Source organism: Esox lucius, chromosome 23 (genome assembly GCF_011004845.1).
Source record: "Esox lucius isolate fEsoLuc1 chromosome 23, fEsoLuc1.pri, whole genome shotgun sequence".
Classification (NCBI taxonomy): domain Eukaryota; kingdom Metazoa; phylum Chordata; class Actinopteri; order Esociformes; family Esocidae; genus Esox; species Esox lucius.
In genome coordinates this window covers 1,713,588-1,731,344 of record NC_047591.1, presented here as the reverse complement: position 1 = coordinate 1,731,344, position 17,757 = coordinate 1,713,588, and the positions used below count along the sequence as shown (strand labels likewise).

The 17,757-nt window shown below is 42.4% G+C and overlaps 1 protein-coding gene across 11 annotated transcripts in view; it reads left to right on the top strand.

Annotated features, from left to right (window-relative positions):
• The window catches only part of dennd5b (DENN/MADD domain containing 5B), a 119,470-nt gene extending 102,284 nt beyond the window's left edge, over window positions 1–17,186 (top strand). For 6 of the 11 annotated variants that reach the window (XM_029116952.2, XM_029116947.2, XM_029116949.2 and 3 more), the window contains 10 exons: window positions 3,156–3,237; window positions 3,879–4,007; window positions 5,961–6,082; window positions 7,045–7,190; window positions 9,105–9,146; window positions 9,885–10,191; window positions 10,710–10,792; window positions 11,796–11,922; window positions 14,284–14,458; window positions 15,064–17,186. In XM_029116952.2, the coding sequence (XP_028972785.2) occupies window positions 3,156–3,237; window positions 3,879–4,007; window positions 5,961–6,082; window positions 7,045–7,190; window positions 9,105–9,146; window positions 9,885–10,191; window positions 10,710–10,792; window positions 11,796–11,922; window positions 14,284–14,458; window positions 15,064–15,247 (1,397 nt within the window). In that variant the 3' untranslated portion in view covers window positions 15,248–17,186. The remainder of the gene's footprint in view (window positions 1–3,155; window positions 3,238–3,878; window positions 4,008–5,960; window positions 6,083–7,044; window positions 7,191–9,104; window positions 9,147–9,884; window positions 10,192–10,709; window positions 10,793–11,795; window positions 11,923–14,283; window positions 14,459–15,063) is intronic. The other 5 variants (XM_029116954.2, XM_029116953.2, XM_029116951.2 and 2 more) reach the window with 1 other exon arrangement.
• Window positions 17,187–17,757: the final 571 nt, after the last annotated feature.

Genomic DNA, 17,757 nt, shown 5'->3' with positions numbered 1-17,757 from the left:
CACTCGGCTGCAAACCGTCCCAGTGCATGCTGAAGGTCCTGGTTAGAAGGGGCCAACACGACAACATCATCTGCAAAGAGCAGAGACGAAATCGTGTGGTCCCCAAACCTGACACCCTCCGGCCCCTGGCTGCGCCTAGAAATTCTGTCCATAAAAATTACAAACAGAACCGGTGACAAAGGGCAGCCCTGCCGGAGTCCAACATGCACTGGGAACAAGTCTGACTTACTGCCGGCAATGCGGACCAAGCTCCTGCTTCGGTTGTATAGGGACCTGACAGCCCTTAGCAAAGGACCCAGGACCCCATATTCCCCAAGCACCCTCCACAAGATGCCGCGAGGTACACAGTCGAATGCCTTCTCCAAATCCACAAAACACATGTGGATTGGTTGGGCAAACTCCCATGAACCCTCCAACACCCCGTAGAGGGTATAGAGCTGGTCCAGTGTTCCACGGCCCGGACGAAAACCACACTGTTCCTCCTGAATCTGAGGTTCTACTATCGGCCGTATTCTCCTCTCCAGAACCCTGGCATAGACTTTCCCGGGCAGGCTGAGAAGTGTGATCCCCCTATAGTTGGAACACACCCTCCGGTCCCCCTTCTTAAAAAGAGGGACCACCACCCCGGTCTGCCATCCCAGAGGCACTGTCCCCGACCGCCACGCGATGTTGCACAGGCGTGTCAACCAAGACAGCCCCACAACATCCAGAGACTTGAGGTACTCAGGGCGGATCTCATCCACCCCCGGTGCCTTGCCACCGAGGAGTTTCTTGACCACCTCAGTGACTTCAGCCCGGGTGATGGACGAGTCCACCTCTGAGCCCTCATCCTCTGCTTCCTCAATGGAAGAAGTGACAGCGGGATTGAGGAGATCCTCGAAGTACTCCTTCCACCGCCCAACGACATCCTCAGTTGAGGTCAACAGCTGCCCACCTCTACTGTAAACAGCGTTGGTAGGGCACTGTTTCCCTCTCCTGAGGCGCCGGATGGTTTGCCAGAATCTCTTCGAGGCCAGCCGATAGTCCTTCTCCATGGCCTCACCGAACTCCTCCCAGGCCCGAGTTTTTGCCTCCACAACCACCCGGGCTGCAGCCCGCTTGGCCTGTCGGTACCCGTCAGCTGCCTCAGGAGTCCCACAAGCCAACCAGGCCTGATAGGACTCCTTCTTCAGCTTGACGGTATCCCTTACTTCCGGTGTCCACCACCGGGTTCGGGGATTGCCGCCTCGACAGGCACCGGAGACCTTACGGCCACAGCTCCGAGCGGCCGCTTCGACAATGGCGGTGGAGAACATGGTCCACTCGGACTCAATATCTCCAACCTCCCTCGGGATCCAGTCGAAGCTCTGCCGGAGGTGGGAGTTAAAGATCTCTCTGACAGGAGACTCGGCCAGACGTTCCCAGCAGACCCTTACAGTACGCTTGGGCCTGCCGAGTCTGTCCAGCTTCCTCCCCCGCCATCGGATCCAACTCACCACCAGGTGGTGATCAGTTGACAGCTCCGCCCCTCTCTTCACCCGAGTGTCCAAGACATACGGCCGCAGGTCAGATGAGACGACAACAAAGTCAATCATCGACCTGCGGCCTAGGGTGTCCTGGTGCCACGTGCACTGATGGACACCCTTATGCTTGAACATGGTGTTCGTTATGGACAAACTGTGACTAGCACAGAAGTCCAATAACTGAACACCACTCGGGTTCAGATCAGGGGGGCCGTTCCTCCCTATCACGCCCCTCCAGGTGTCACTGTCGTTGCCCACGTGGGCGTTGAAGTCCCCCAGTAGAACAATAGAGTCCCCAGTCGGAGCACTTTCCAGCACCCCTCCCAGAGACTCCAAGAAGGTCGGGTACTCTGCACTGCCGTTCGGCCCGTAGGCACAAACAACAGTGAGAGACCTATCCCCGACCCGTAGGCGCAGGGAAACGACCCTCTCGTTCACCGGGGTAAACTCCAACACATGGCGGCAGAGCTGGGGAGCTATGAGCAAACCCACACCAGCCCGCCGCCTCTCACCATGGGCAACTCCAGAGTGGTGAAGAGTCCATCCTCTCTCAAGGAGTGTGGTTCCAGAGCCCAAGCCGTGCGTAGAGGTGATCCCGACTACCTCTAATCGGAACCTCTCAACCTCACGCACTAACTCAGGCTCCTTCCCCGCCAGCGAGGTGACATTCCACGTCCCTAGAGCCAGTTTCCGTGTCCAGAGATCGGGTTGTCTAGGCCCCTGCCTTCGACTGCCGCCCGATCCTCTTTGCACCGGCCCCTTATGGTCCCTCCTGTGGGTGGTGAGCCCACGGGAGGGCGGCCCCACGTCACCCGTTCGGGCTGAGCCCGGCCGGGCCCCATGGGGGAAGGCCCGGCCACCAGGCGCTCGCATTCGAGCCCCAACCCCGGGCCTGGCTCCGGGGTGGGGCCCCGGCTGCGCCATACCGGGCGACGTCACGGTACTCAAAATTTTATTCTTCATTAAGGGGTTTTGAATATTAAAATGAATATTTTATTTAAGATTGTGTTAATTTGTCCAATTACATTTGAGCCCCTCAAAATGGCGGGAATTCCTAAACGTTTCATATGATATTTTTGTTCAACCCCTTTAAATTAAATTATAGCTGCACTTCAATTGCATCTCGGTTGTTTCATTTCAAATCCATTGTGGCGGTGTACAGAGCCTAAATTATGAAAATTGTGTCAATGTCCAAATATTTTCAGACCTAACTGTATATGGAACAATATCCATATTGCCATATATTTTCTGAATTGATACGATGAACATATCTTGGACTATATGGTTATAGCATTCATCTTGTAGGTATTTAGTTTTTTTACCCAAGAGGGATGGGAATGCATCAGGTGCTCTTTCTCACACCTGATTTATTTTACACCCTCTCACACACACTCGCTCTCTCTCATACTTAATTTCTTTCACACATTCTGTAACTTACATGTTCCATTACTACAGATTATTGATATAAAACATGTCTTGTTCCAACTTTCAGTTAACTCAGTCACACACCATTTATACTTAACGTCCTCTTAAAATTTGAAAGGTAACTCATAATAAACAGACCTTTCACACTCCAGTGGCAACTGACATATATTTTCCATTTGAATCTCTACCAAGACAATCTCTACCTGTGCTTTTTTCTACCCACTACAGTATCGAACTGTCAGGAGAGACGGAAGTCAGATTTGTCAATAGGAATGCCAATACAGCGTCCATCAGTCATGCAGGATATTAGGTATTATTATTTATTTTTTACTGTTTTCATACCAGGTAAGTAGGTTCATGAAACATTCTTATTAAGTTTAATAAGAATTATTACGTTAACACATTTTTCTTAACTGTCTTGCTCCGGGACAGAACAACAGTGTTTTATCTTCTCGGCTCCGGGATCAGAATGATTACAATGCTCTTGACTACTATACTATATCTTGTATACATGAACTGCCAGTTGTGGTCAAAAGTTTACATACACTTGTAAAGAACATGTATGTAATGGCAGTTTGAGTTTCCAATAATTACTACAATTCATTATTTTTCTGTGATGGAATCATTGGAGCACACACTTTGTCCCAAAAAACAGTCATGACATTTGGTTCTCTTATGACTTTATTATGGGTCTTCTGAAAATGTGATCAAATCCACTGGGTCAAAAGTATTACATTACAGAAAAATTATGATTGGTATATGTTAACTTCTGACCACAACTGTACATGTAGATCTCCAGGCTAACACGAGTAGTTGGTGATATTGATGTGTCAACACTTTCTAGTTCCACACTCTATCACATTCTCTCTTACATCACCACGCCCCCCCCTTTTGGTCTTTCTCTCCCTAATTCCCCTCTTGTCTTCTCCCCTGGCTCCCTTTATTTCTCAGACATATCCAGAGTATGGGGGAGATCAAGACTGACGTGGGCAGAGCCAGAGCCTGGATCCGTCTGTCCCTGGAGAAGAAGCTGCTCTCTCAACACCTTAAGAGGCTGCTGTCCCACACAGCCTTGACCAAGTAGGCTCAGACAGAAAAATGCACACAAAGAAACGCTTGTCAGACTGACAAGCATACTCAGATACACAAGCTCATTAACACAGACACTCAGACACAAAAACACACACAGACAGGGAAACACACACTCAGACATACACAAATGTAGGGAAGGGGTTAAATGGGAGAGAGGTTGTAAGAGTTACCACTAGAAGGTTACCGGGGGACAGCTAGGGAAATGACAGCACGGGAACGTAACCTTAGTGATAAATAAAAAATATTTAAATAATCTGACTCCATATTGTTTGTGAACATTTAAAAGATCATATGTTTCACAGCCTATGTTATCCTCAATGCTCCTCATCAGTCAAGTCCAGAAGACAAGGGACAGTGTAGCAACCTGGAACTCAGTGACGATCAGTCTATGTGCCTGTGTCAGTTATCATAAGCTCCCATAAGGTGTAAGTTGTTTAACATGAACCATACAGTAAAATGGTGTGTGTTCCCAGGTTTAAAATAAAGTCAATTATGCCCAACGACTCAGGGATGACTCAAAGGTCATATGTTATTGGGCCTAACCAAACTGCTTTAAGAATTCCAAGTCTGGTCGCTTATATTTACTTATGTGTGTGTAAGTACCAGTAGCCCTACAAGCTTGAGTATGGAGATGCACGAGAAATGCCGTAGTAATCTATATAAGTAACACAATTTATTCCAATCAAGTCATAAAGTTACAATAAAAAACATAGTTCAACGTCCTCCCAACACGATTCAACATCCTCCCAACTAGCCTAACTACTAATTATACCATAAGTATTTAAGAAACTAGCACAAAGGTATGCTAGGAGCTTCTGTTAAAGATAGACTCCTGTATATGACTACAACACAACATGTTGGGAGGTCTCTTTAATGAGGACAAACTCAACTTTTTGGAGTCATGGCTATTTATCCTATAATCTGACCTATATAAAACACTCCCCCAAATAGCCATCAGCGTTACTTTACCTTGGCAAACACAATGAACACAAAGGACAGGAACTGTCCCGCTTAATCAATGCAAAATTATCAAATGGACGGGGCGTTGCTGCCAGTTGTTGTCTGACATGCAACAAGGACAATCATTTCTACAATGTTCTTGTGAAGTTTGACCCATAACCTGTACAGTACAATAAAGCATATCAGCATATTCTGCCCTTTATGGGGAACAGGGAAAATCCAACCACTGCAGATAAATGTCATGCATTTAGTTAGACTCCAGTTTGCTCAGAGTTTCACACCTCTCCAGGGTGGGGCTGATGGCCCACATCTGGTGTTACAGATCTTTGGAGAAGCAAATGTTACCCAGGACCCCTGATTAACACCACCAGGAGACTTGGTGGGGCCAGACGCACCTCTTCGTCAAATACCCTTCTACTCTTCCTCAACAGACATTTCTCATTACACTACACAAACACACATACACACAGAAAAAAACACAGATACACATGTAGACTGACACAACCAAACATACAAACAAAGTCCGACTGGCAATCATACATAGACATACACACACAAAATAGACACTTATAGATACATTCCGGGATTTTTTTCCATTTATTTTAAGTGGTACATTCCAGATTAAACGGTCACTGAAATCCCATGGCTAACAGAGGGATGGTAATGTTTCTATTCATAGATTATGCACATATTAACAGCATATTACACATCTTGCTTCAAATGGGAAGTTTAAAACAAATATTTGTTATTCTCAAAAGCCCCAGATTGCATTTGAAGGAAGGGCTATGCTTTTTTATTTTAATTGCATGCTTTGAATTGCAACAGTGTGTATTATAACAACATTTGGGTCTGCTTCCCACGTGTTTCTGTACACAACATATACGCATTGTTTAACACGAAAACCGGTCTTATTTTAATTCCCAGTGACAGGGTCTAAACTACTGTTGGGTACTCATTATTCCCATCCTGTGCTCTCTCCAGGAAGTTGTACAAGCGCTACGCCTTCCTACGCTGTGAAGATGAAAAGGAGCAGTTCCTGTTCCACCTGCTCTCCCTCAACACTGTTGACTACTTCTGCTTCACCAGCGTCTTCACCACCATCAGTGAGTTCGATCACAGTATGGCCATACACTGTTACCAGCCACATTAACACAACATCTGTTATTTAGGTTCCTTTTAGGTACCTAAAAGGAACGTATTTAGGTTGTTCATGCATTAGCTACGTTTAGTGGAATCCACATTTAATTAAACTTTTCACCAAGCATTGACTTTCATATTCACAATGGCTGAGTTATTTTAGCAAGGTTCGGTAGACATGGTGGGTGGAGGCTTCTTTTAAACTACAATAGATTGGTTGAAAGGGTCAAACCATGTAAAACAAACTGGCCCATTGTCACTGTCAGAATCCTAACACTAGCTACAACAACCATATACTCAACTAAAAGTCAACCCTAGCAAATCCTTTATGCACAGCCACGATGGAGAGGATGGATCTTAAGACTTTAAGTGTTCTGTTCACCTTGGCCTCTTAGTGCTTCCTAGTGAGGTTTATGTGTTTTATGGGGCAATAACTTGGATTGATGGCAAAGGCTGTTGAATAATACATTAGCCTTTATGTTAATAAAAAATGTAAAGCAGGATCAATTATTCAAACCAGCACATTTTTCTTTTTCATGCATTCACTCTCAAACACACACACACGCACACAAAATAGCCATATGCGGTCTCTGAACCCCTTGTCTTCCTCTAGGAAAACTAAGCAAACTTTGTCTGAAACATTGTTCAAATTTACAGTGGAAACAGTACTGCCCTGAAAACTATTTTCTCTTACTGATTTTTTTTTTTCTACTTTGTTTTGAAATAGTGTAGCTCATACGGTAATTGCACGGCTCTTGCAAAAGGATGGTTGTGGGTTCAATTCCTATTGGTGGCCAGTGCCAAAAATATATGTAAATGTGCCTTCACAATTTTTTATTACTTTGAAAAGACCATCTGTTAATTTACTTACATTTATGTCATTTGTGTATTGCACAATAAGGTCCTTAAATGCTTTTTGCCCATCCAGTGATCCCATACCACGCCGTCATCATCCCCATCAAAAAGCTGAGCAATGCCATGACAACTTCCAACCCTTGGGTCTGTGTGTCGGGCGAGCTGGGCGACTCGGGCGTCATGCAGATCCCCAAGAACGTCCTGGAAATGACCTTTGACGTGAGTTTGATCTCCGAACTTTAACCTCCGCGGCCAGGGCTGTTTGCTTTGTGTAGCATGAACTCATGCATGGGCGTCTGATATTACAGAAGTCTTACTAACTCTGACTCTCTACCCATCCATACTTAATGTTAATCCTCCAATTCACATTTGTCACTATCTATATTGATACCTGCCACCCAGTTCACTGCAGCTGATTCCACTTGATATTAATTAAGGATGCACTGATATATATTGGCCAGCAATTGATATTGGAAAAATATGTGAAATCGGTTTTGGGTGATTGCTTTAAATTTGCCTGATATTGCAAGGAGAGCGCATAGCAACAACGTGTGTGATACCGTATTCCAGTGTTTCCAAACTCCGCTCCTCAAGTACCCCCAACAGTACACATTTTCATTGTAGCCCCAGTCAAGCAAAACTGATTGAACTTGTCAAGTAATTATCAGGCTCTCATTATCCAGGGCTACAACAAAAATATGTGTTGGGGATACTTGAGGATTGGAGCTGGGAACCACTGTCGTAACCTACTGGAATGGGCTGTTGAAATATTAATTTCCAGCACAAGATACTTTTCACCCAAAAATCTCTTGTACCCAGCTTTTCAATTTTCTTCATTGTTTTGATCTCAGTGTTAGTTTTAGTTTAAACTGCCAGCAACAATGTCAAAGTACTACAGGACAGTCAGATTCTAGTAATCTACTCAAGTGGTATTCAAATCTGTCCCTAATCGAGGACATATTTAGGCCTGAGACACCTGGTGGGTGCAATTAATGATGAAGTAGAACAGAAGGCTTAGTCCTTGATTAGGGGTTGCAATGGAAAAATGGAGTGGAACTGGCTTCAAGGTGCAGATTTGAATAGCACAGAGATAGGGAGTGGCGGGCAGATGAACGCAAGTGAGGGCAGCTGAACATTTTCCGATCTGTGATATTATGGCTTAGAGTAGACTTAGGCGAGGTCACGATTTTTTGTACATTTAGCAGCAATATACCACTTCACTTGTTAATAGAAATGTTCATAATATATTTTTTTGAATCATTACTTTAAAAGGATGGGGGTTGGCTGCCAAAATGTGTTTGATAGATTTATTATCTGCCTGGCACATTTGCTGTTGAGCCACAAAATGAACTTAATACCTTGCCTAGATTTCTTTTAAGGGTGTAACTGTCAGAGCAGAAACTGAAATTGCTCCTTTGCAACAATGGCATTTGTAAGCAGTTCTGAGAGTTAAACACCTTGCCCTATTTACTACATTTATATCCAGGGATTGTATAATGTATTACATAATGGGCATTTGTATTTATCATATAATTTGTATGTTTTCCATGCATTATTAGACATTTGGAATGTTATGTTATTAAAATATATAAAAAAAAAATAGCTTTTGTGTGAAAATATGAATTGACTCAGGTACAGAAATTATACATCGTCACTGACCGATTACGGTATATGGATTTTTGCTATTGTATCAGCCAATCATTTTCTTATTGGTGCAACCCTAATAGGAATTGGTATACCTTCCTGTTTTCGGACCTAGACTTCCTTTTTCAACTTGTTCACACTTTTTTTCATCACTGAAAGTGCATGACTCTACCTGCTAAGCCTTTCAACTGTTTTGTGTGGGGGGGTTTGTTTTTATTAGTGTGTGTGTTTGGTTTCAGTGGCACCATGCACTGTTTGCGATGGCTGATTCAATGGTTGTTCTTTGTTCCCAAGGTGGCGGCTGAAATGGTTAATTTCCACTAACCAGAACGATAGATGTGGGTTATGGTTTAGATAGGCACCTGGTTTGCAGCCCTGTGGAGGTTTGCTGGTTGTTAGTTTAATACCAGAAACTCTGTCTATCTCTCCCATCCACCCTCTCCCAACCATGCTGTCCATGATGTCCTAACACGTCTCCATCTCCCCCAGTCTGCTTTCAGGCCCCACACGCACATCTCCACCATGTTCAAGGTTAGAAACGTCAACGCTGCCCCTCTCTCTCCTATTCCTCTCTCCCTCTCTTCCGGAGCTGGTTGGATCATCCCAGCCTCAACGGTCACTTTGTACAATAGTACCGGGTCTTATTCATCAGGCACTAGAACATGCCGTGAATGGACTGAAACGGAGAAGGGGCTACCTGGACTTGGTCTATTAGGACATGTTTATTTGCGCTTTATTTTTTGCTTCAATGTACCCTATCAAATACAGCCTGGCTAGATAATGGAAGCGTTGGTCTGTATACTTCAATTGTCTTAGCTATTGTGTACTAGCGGTGTACTAGTTTTGACTCTTATGTGTTAAATGCCACTGCAGTTTTGACATGTGTATGTATCTATAATATATAGGTGTGTCCTACAGTATCTGATTTTCTATGAACCCGTAATTTGCTTTAGATTGCTCTAATGTGTGCTTTTAATAGATCAATTATAGATGAGTAGGACTAGATTCAATAGTCATTATTTCTGTTAAGGATTGTGAAAAAACATACCTTTGCTGTCTGAAAACCATGTCATTTTTCACTTTAAAAGTGATGTAGACAAAGACTTTCATGACTATGGGCACAAAAATGTATTCAAACTATTTTCTGAAGTTGAATACTTGTAATTTGGAAATATTGTAATTGTCCTGAAAAATTTCTTGTTTCTGAGGTGTAACAAACAGTAACGCTACAAATTTTTTATTTGATGTCTTTATGCTATCTCTCTGTAGTGTCACAACCTGGGTAAGCTGACTACAGTCCAGTTGGGTCATGATAACTCTGGTCTCCTTGCCAAATGGCTGGTCGATTGCGTCATGGTCCGCAACGAGATCACAGGACACACGTACAAGTTCCCGTGTGGGAGGTGGCTAGGTAAGGGGGTGGATGACGGCAGCCTTGAGCGCGTTTTGATCGGTGAGCTGGCGTTGCCCAGTGCAGAGGAGGATTGTGGGAGAGGGTGTCGGACACCTGACATGCAGCGCTCACCGGGTCAGACCAGACGTGTCAGCATTACCTCTATGGGAGGCCGCGGATACAGTGAGTAACCACCCCTACTAGCATGAAATAGCGTGACAGCATAAAATAACCAATACCTCCTGTATCAAATCACCATGGGGGTGTAGGTGTTTGCTGCTGTACATTTGAAAATCTCTGTCCAATATCTGGGGTTATGCTCAATTAAAAGGTTTTATTGGAAATAAAGAGGGCCCTTTTTCTGGGACTCAACACAAGCCATCAACCCTTCATTGGCAACACTGACATTCTGAGCGTTCCGCTTACGCAGGTCTCTTCTCTTTGAGAGAGTGTTTCCAGGCATCTTACCTAGGGACTTGGCCAATTAGGCAACGTCTTTCAGGTATACGGAGGCTCATCAGCCCTAGGTGTGTTTGCCTACGGAGGAGGAAAGGTGGCCAGCAGGTCCGGGCTTTGCCTCCATCTGGTGACCACGTAGCACCCCTCCACTGTGATATGGCTCCATATGTCACACATTAACATTATCACAATTTTTAATATTGTAGATTAATATAGTTTTTCATTTGTCTGATCTGTTGCAGAGCCCACCTCAGGTCAAATCCAGGACGCCATTGGGGAAGCAGTGAACAACATCTGCAAACACTTCCACAAGCCAGAAAAAGAGGTTGGTTGGTCAGTCTGTCTATCTTTCTGAAGGAAAGACACAGAACACCTGCTCCTGTCCACTTTCCACTGTTGACGGGTTAATAGTCTCTGTGATGTCTGGAAAGGATGTCAGGGCAGAGAGCACTTGCTGTTTCACCATCATTATAAACAGGATGAACTAAAGCTAGTGAATAACAAGTATCTGAAACCTCTCTGTTCTCTATGTAGGAAATGTACTAGTATATTCTGATATTCTCCCTATAGAATGAATGCCTCCGTACTCTTGCTCGCTCTCACTCTACCTCTTTTTATTAAATGAGTCTGTTTTATGGCTATGGTAAAATGTATTTTCTATTTTATGGCAGTTATTGTAGTAAATGGCTCAGTAGATGACCTTGAGCCCCATCCACCAGCCACTTATAGCTCCTTTTAAGAGCAAAAATATGTAGGACAAGTCCAAGCCCTTAATGCAGCATCGACATGAGTTTAACTGCAGGAAAAATTTTGCATTAGTCTTATGTAAAGGCATTTATAGTGTTGGATAAGCACTCACTGGACCTTATGCAGAGAATAGAAAATTGTTCTTTAATCCCTTGAGGAAGACTAAGGTTATATTATTAATTTACTTTTAAATCAGTGGAGAACTATTTTATTTTTATTTTGAATGATGATCTGGGCAAACGCATTAAATTGCAAGAGGACAGGACAACTCAGAACTGCATGGTGTAAAAAATAGAAATACAGATAAACACTATATACTGAATAAATAATTGTAAAAACTATTTTTTGTGAATAAATGTTTGGTAACAAACAATATAACAATCTATTACTCAAGATATAGTTTGTAAATATTAAGTGAAAATCTTTCACTTTCATTTCCAACTGATGCTTCAAAAGGCTAGTGTTACATTGGTAGTTTGAGATTCAGTCTTGTAATATCGATACCTTTTCAGTGTCAAAGGTGTGCAAAATGTTGCAAAACCTTTCCCTATCTCTCCTCTTTCCCTTCCTTCTTTCAACAGAGGGGCAGTCTGACCATCCTACTGTGTGGCGAGGTTGGTCTGGTCTGGGCTCTCGAGCAGTTCTTCAACAATGGCTTCAAATCTGCCCGCCTCTTCCAAAAGACTGTCTTTGTCTGGGACTTTGTTGGTGAGTGTTTCTTAAGACCATTGGCTCCATCTAGTGGACTATCTTAGAAATACCCCAATATACTCCCTAAAATGTAGGGGTTGGCAAACTAAGACCACCGAATCAGGTCCGTGAGACAATTCCATCTGGCCCGCAGTAATAAAATAGTTTTGAGGGTAAGTGAGACATAACTCACCAGCCCATTCTTATAAATCTGAATTTGAAATTAAATTATTTAGGCATTGTAATTAACCTACTGTATTAATGCTTCAATTATTGCACTTTTCTGGCCTGCAAATCATTTATAATTAACAAATTACAAAAAGTTTGCCCTAGGAGTTTGTGATCTCTTTCAATTCTGATGGGATATTACAAATACTGAACTTCCCCAAAACGAATGGAAAATGTCCCATTGATATTCTATATGCAGTAATCCTGCATGTAGCTGTATGAAACAGCTGCATTTATCTGTAAATTGTCTTTCAAATTACAGCTTTTGACAGATATGAGGACACAATGGTTTTCTACTGAGTATGTTGCTTGTCAGAGCTGGAGAGAGTGAACTTCTCAATTTAAACCAAAACACAACTTCAATAGATTACACATGACATCCACATTTAGCTTAAATAACACATACATCAGATTATAAATACAATATATTCATTAAGCTCTTTGTGGCAGTTGTCCTAATTTAACACTGATATTTTAGTAGTCTACCAGACAATTTCTTCCATGTCGGCTCAGGGATTCAAATTAGCGTCATTTGGTTCAGCCACATCCCAACACTAACCAACTAGGATATCTGCCAATCCCAAATGCTTTCACAGTAGGTATCTTATTCTACTCCCACCCCTGTGATATACACTACTGTTAAAAGGTTTGGAGTCACTTAGAAATGCTCTTGTTACATTAAATTAGTTTTAATAGGAAATATATCAAAATGAATAAGACATACAAGGAATTATGATCAATAGAAATAATAATGGTGTCTTTCAAACTTTGCTTTCGTCAAAGAATCCTCAATTTGCAGACTTGCAGACCTTCTAGTTGTCTAGTTGTCAATTTGTTGAGGCAATCTGAAGAGATGTCACCCCATGCTTCCTAAAGCACCTCCCAGAGGTTTGATTGGCTTGATGGGCTCTTCTTACGTATCCATACGGTCAAGCTGCTCCAACAGCTCAATAGGGTTGAGATCTGGTGAATGTGCTGGCCACTCCATTATAGACAGAATATGAGCTGAATGCTTCTTCCCTAAATAATTCTTACATAGTTTGGAGCTGTGCTTTGGGTCATTGTACTGTTGTAGGAGGGAATTTGCTTCGTCCACAAGGTATGGCATGCTGTTGCAAAATGGAGTGATAGCTTTCCTTCTTCAAGACCCCTTTTACCCTGTACTAATCTCCCACTTTACCACCAACAAAGCACCCCCAGACCATCACATTGCCTCCAACATGCTTGACAGATGGCGTCAAGCACTCCTCCAGAATCTTTTCATTTGGTCTGCGTCTCACAAATGTTCTTCTTTGTAATCCGAACACCTCAAAATTACATTTGTCTGTCCACGTTTTTCCAATCTTCATCTGTCCAGTGTCTGTGTTCTTTTGCCCATTTAGTATTTTCTTTTATTGGCCAGTCTGAGAAATAGCTTTTTTTTGTAACTCTGCCTAGAAGTCCATCATCCTGGAGTCACCTCTTCACTATTGACATTGAGACTGCAGTTTTGTGGGTACAATTAAATGAAGGTGCCACTTGAGGACCTGTGAACCGTCTGTTTCTCAAACTAGACACTCTAATGTTTTTGTCCTCTTGTTTAGTTATGCACCAGGGCCACCCACTCCTCTTTCTGTTCTGGTTAGAGATAGTTTGGGCTGTTCTGCTAAGGGGGTAGTACACAAAATTGTATGAGATCTTCAGTTTATTGGCAATTTCTCACATGGAATAGCCTTCATTTCTCAGAACTAGAATAAAGGTGTGAGTTTCTGAAGAAATGTCTTTGTTTCTGGACATTTTGAGCTTGAAATCATACCCACAATTGTAGATGCTCCAGATACTCAACTAGTCTAAAGAAGGCCAGTTTTATTGCTTCTTTAATAAGCACCATCGGTTTCAGCTGTGCTAACATAATTGTTAGAGTTTTCTAATAATCAATTAGCCTTTTAAAAAGATGAACTTGGATTAGCCATTGGAACACAGGACTGCCGGTTGCTGATAATGGGCCTCTGTACGCCTATGTAGATATTGCATTACAAATAAGCAGTTTCCAGCTACAATAGTCATTTACAACACAATGTCCACAAAAAAATTGCTTTTCTGTTAAAAACAAGGACATTTCTAAGTGACGCTGAACTTTTGAATAGTATTATATCTCGCCTTCCCTTACAGAAAAGGCTGTGGCATATATGGAGTCAGCGGACCAGATGGGGGACATGCAAGAGACCACTGAGCCCCTGGGCCTGACTTGTGTATCTCTGTGTCGCTATGTCAGTGCCATCAACTCCACGTCCAGGAACATCGGCAAGGACGGCAAGTTCCAGCTGCTGGTCTGCCTTGGGGCCAGGTGAGGCCAACACTCATACATAGTGAGACAGAGATGGGGTTGAGGACGTCTAGATATGGGTGTTATTGGGGGACGGCATCTCTTCTGGTTCTTTGAAGGCGTAGTGAAGAGTTTGACCTCAGCTCAGTTTTGTTTCATAATTCTAGGTGATCATTTATCTTGTGTACGCAAAGCTCTGTGCGTGAACCACGTGTGCAATCATTTTGAAGTAGAGTGTGACATTCATCAAAATACTTGTCTTGAGAAAGTTGGTGAATCCACGAACACTTGCCCAGTGCCATGCGGTGGAATATCTCTTACAGGATGATCCAATTTATGCCTGCAGTTTTGGGTGTAATCAGCAGTAAAATAGCAGCACCTGCTATTTTTCGAAAAAAAAAAAAATTGTCATTTTTTTCCATTTATCAGTAGCGATCCACTTCAGTGCATATGACATTAGAAGGATTTTTTGGTATATCCGTTTTTCTATGTGGGATTTTCAGTACTGTTATACACATTGTTAAATGAGCACCAAAGATTGAGTTCACAAAAGCTTGTATTACAAAGCGTAAATTACAGAGAGTAATTTAGTAAACTAAATATCCTTCTTTTACCCCATGTTTCAGAGATCATCTGCTGCCTCAGTGGCTCCCCCTCTTGGTGGAGTGTCCAGTGATCCAACGGATGTATGAGGAGTCTGCTCTGCTGCGGGACCGCACGACGGTCAATGCTCTTATCGCTGTCCTGCAGACACTAGACGACTTCCCTATCACCCTGGAGGCCTCACTCATTAAGGGCATCGACCTTTAACCCCTACCGCACAACCTACTGGGAAACCATCCAGCACAGGACTATGTTACCCACAATCCCATTGCTCCTACTCCTTTTCCCTTTCGCTGTTGTCGCTGTCAAGGCCTGCTTCAGCGGATTCACATTGGGATAATTCACCATAGAGGGTAAAGAAAGTCTGAGGACTTCATAAAGACAACACCGTTCGCTACCAAAGCAACCGATTCCACTGCAGAAGAGAAGAAGCTTGGGCATTTGATCATTGATGACTTTTGATGCAGTATTAACATTACCTAGCTTGTGGTTTAAAAAATATATATTTTCTGACATGTGTTACCGTTTTGTAAAGAACAAAATGTGGTTCTCTCCCTATGTGCTAGATGTCTGTAGCCCACTGAAGCTAGCTCTTCAGATTGACACTTTTAGCCTATTTGATGGAGACCCTGTCTTTGCCAGTATTCTGTCTTGTTGGGTCTGCTGGATCTTGCTACATCTTCAACTTTGGTTAGCATTAGCAAGCATGCTTTTAGGTCATGGTAGTTAAGGAAAAATGATTTTGAAACAGAAAAGGGACTGTTTTCCTTGTTGCCTCTCCGTAGTCTCTGGGAATAGTCTCTGGGAGTGTGTGTGTGAAACTTCAACATAAAATGGGTTAGGATGACACAAATAGGCTAATCAAGGAAAACTGGACTAGCACTACACTGAGTTTGCAACATAGCTTTTTGATTGGCTGTAGGATCCTTCCAAACACACCCACTGCATTGAACTGGACTTTTGCTCTGATTGGCTGGATGATCTTGGCGCACACAATCACTGTGCTGCATTGGAAGGGTGTTTCTTAGGGTCAGAGGCTTTTCTTGGGATGGACATTCCAACCAAATTAGTCATTGACTTGACCTGTGTGTATGTATGCGTGAGTGCTTGCTTTCAATATTATTTTTATATGACAAATTGTAATGGTCAGCATATTCAAATTCAACTCATGGTGTCTGGTGTGTGTGTGTGTGTGTGTGTGTGTGTGTGTGTGTGTGTGTGTGTGTGTGTGTGTGTGTGTGTGTGTGTGTGTGTGTGTGTGTGTGTGTGTGTGTGTGTGTGTGTGTGTGTGTGTGTGTGTGTGTGTGAGTCAGATCCGTGTGATTGTTGATCCAAAATGTACACTTCAGGACAATTTGCCAATCTTTACAAGCATTACTTTGTGTGGTATTGAAACATTACAAACCCTTATTTAATGTGATATGTGAAATACACTGGAAAACTAAATGGAAGCAATAAGAACCAAAATATGCAACCCCTACATTTTCCCCTACATGTATTTATCCTAAATGCCTGATTATCTATAACACTTAAGCAGTTATTTTCTGATGAGTGTTAACTCCCAGGACTCTTTATAGCTGGTTGTAGTTTTAAAAATAAATTTGATCTGCTGACACTTTTTTAAATCAATCCTTTGGGAACATATTGTTGTGTGTAAATATTGCCTTTATGCATGTGAACTTAAATGAGTGATTGGAATTGGACAAAGTTGAGTATTTTTGTGACTCCCTAACTGACCTGAAACTAGATTTGAACTGAACCATAAGGGAAAACTAATGACAAAATTGAAATCACCTTTTTTACTCATTGTCTACCACAGTACATGTGGTTCAATATTCCATTATTATCTCATTAGAGGAGAAAGTGTTGTTTTTTTTATCTCCCGACTTTGTATTTATTTCTATAAATTGTGGCAGTAACAGGTCTTTTAGGCAACTGTCATTATTGCTCAGACACTGATTGCAACGGGTGGAAAGATATGAAGGGGTGAAATATCAAAAAATTACATTTTGTTGATACACATGTCTTCTGTAACGTTCCCAGTTTGGTCTTGCTTCTATTTACCTACTGTAATTTAAGGGTTGAGTCTCACTTGTTGTACTTCAACAATAAAAATAAAATGTGTGTGTGAGAAGCCACAAATACATTTGGAGGATCTTCTTAATGTGTGGAAGTTTAATGGATAGCCATGAGGCAAGTGTAAGTGGTCTTAGGGTCCCTTTTTTCATCGGAAGTGCTACTGTATGCAGTGTACTCTGCTACCCTACGTCTGTTTTGACATCACCATAGTTTACTGCTACACTTGTTCAGTGGTCCGTTATAGTACTTTATATGTTACAGAAATGCTCTCCCAATAAGCTGAATATCTGCAAAAATATAACTACCACTGGACCTTTCCTTTCCACAAGTATAAGGGGTGAACAATCTTTTGTGAGAGGAGATCATGAAATTAATAAATGAGTCCATCTGTGTATGTACTGAGTATATGTTATATTTATACATTCTTAAATATCTTTCTATGTTCAGGATGTGTTTGTGGTTGGTATGGGTTGCATGTGGGCTTGTCCAAAGATGTAAAGTAACTTCTTACAAGTACTTGCCCAAGTCCCTACTCTGGAATTCGATGTGTACTTTTCCTTTCATTAACATAAGTTCTACTTAAGTAGGATACTTCAGTGCTCTTTTCACCCTTGGGAAGTCAGTGAAAGAGTTTTTAA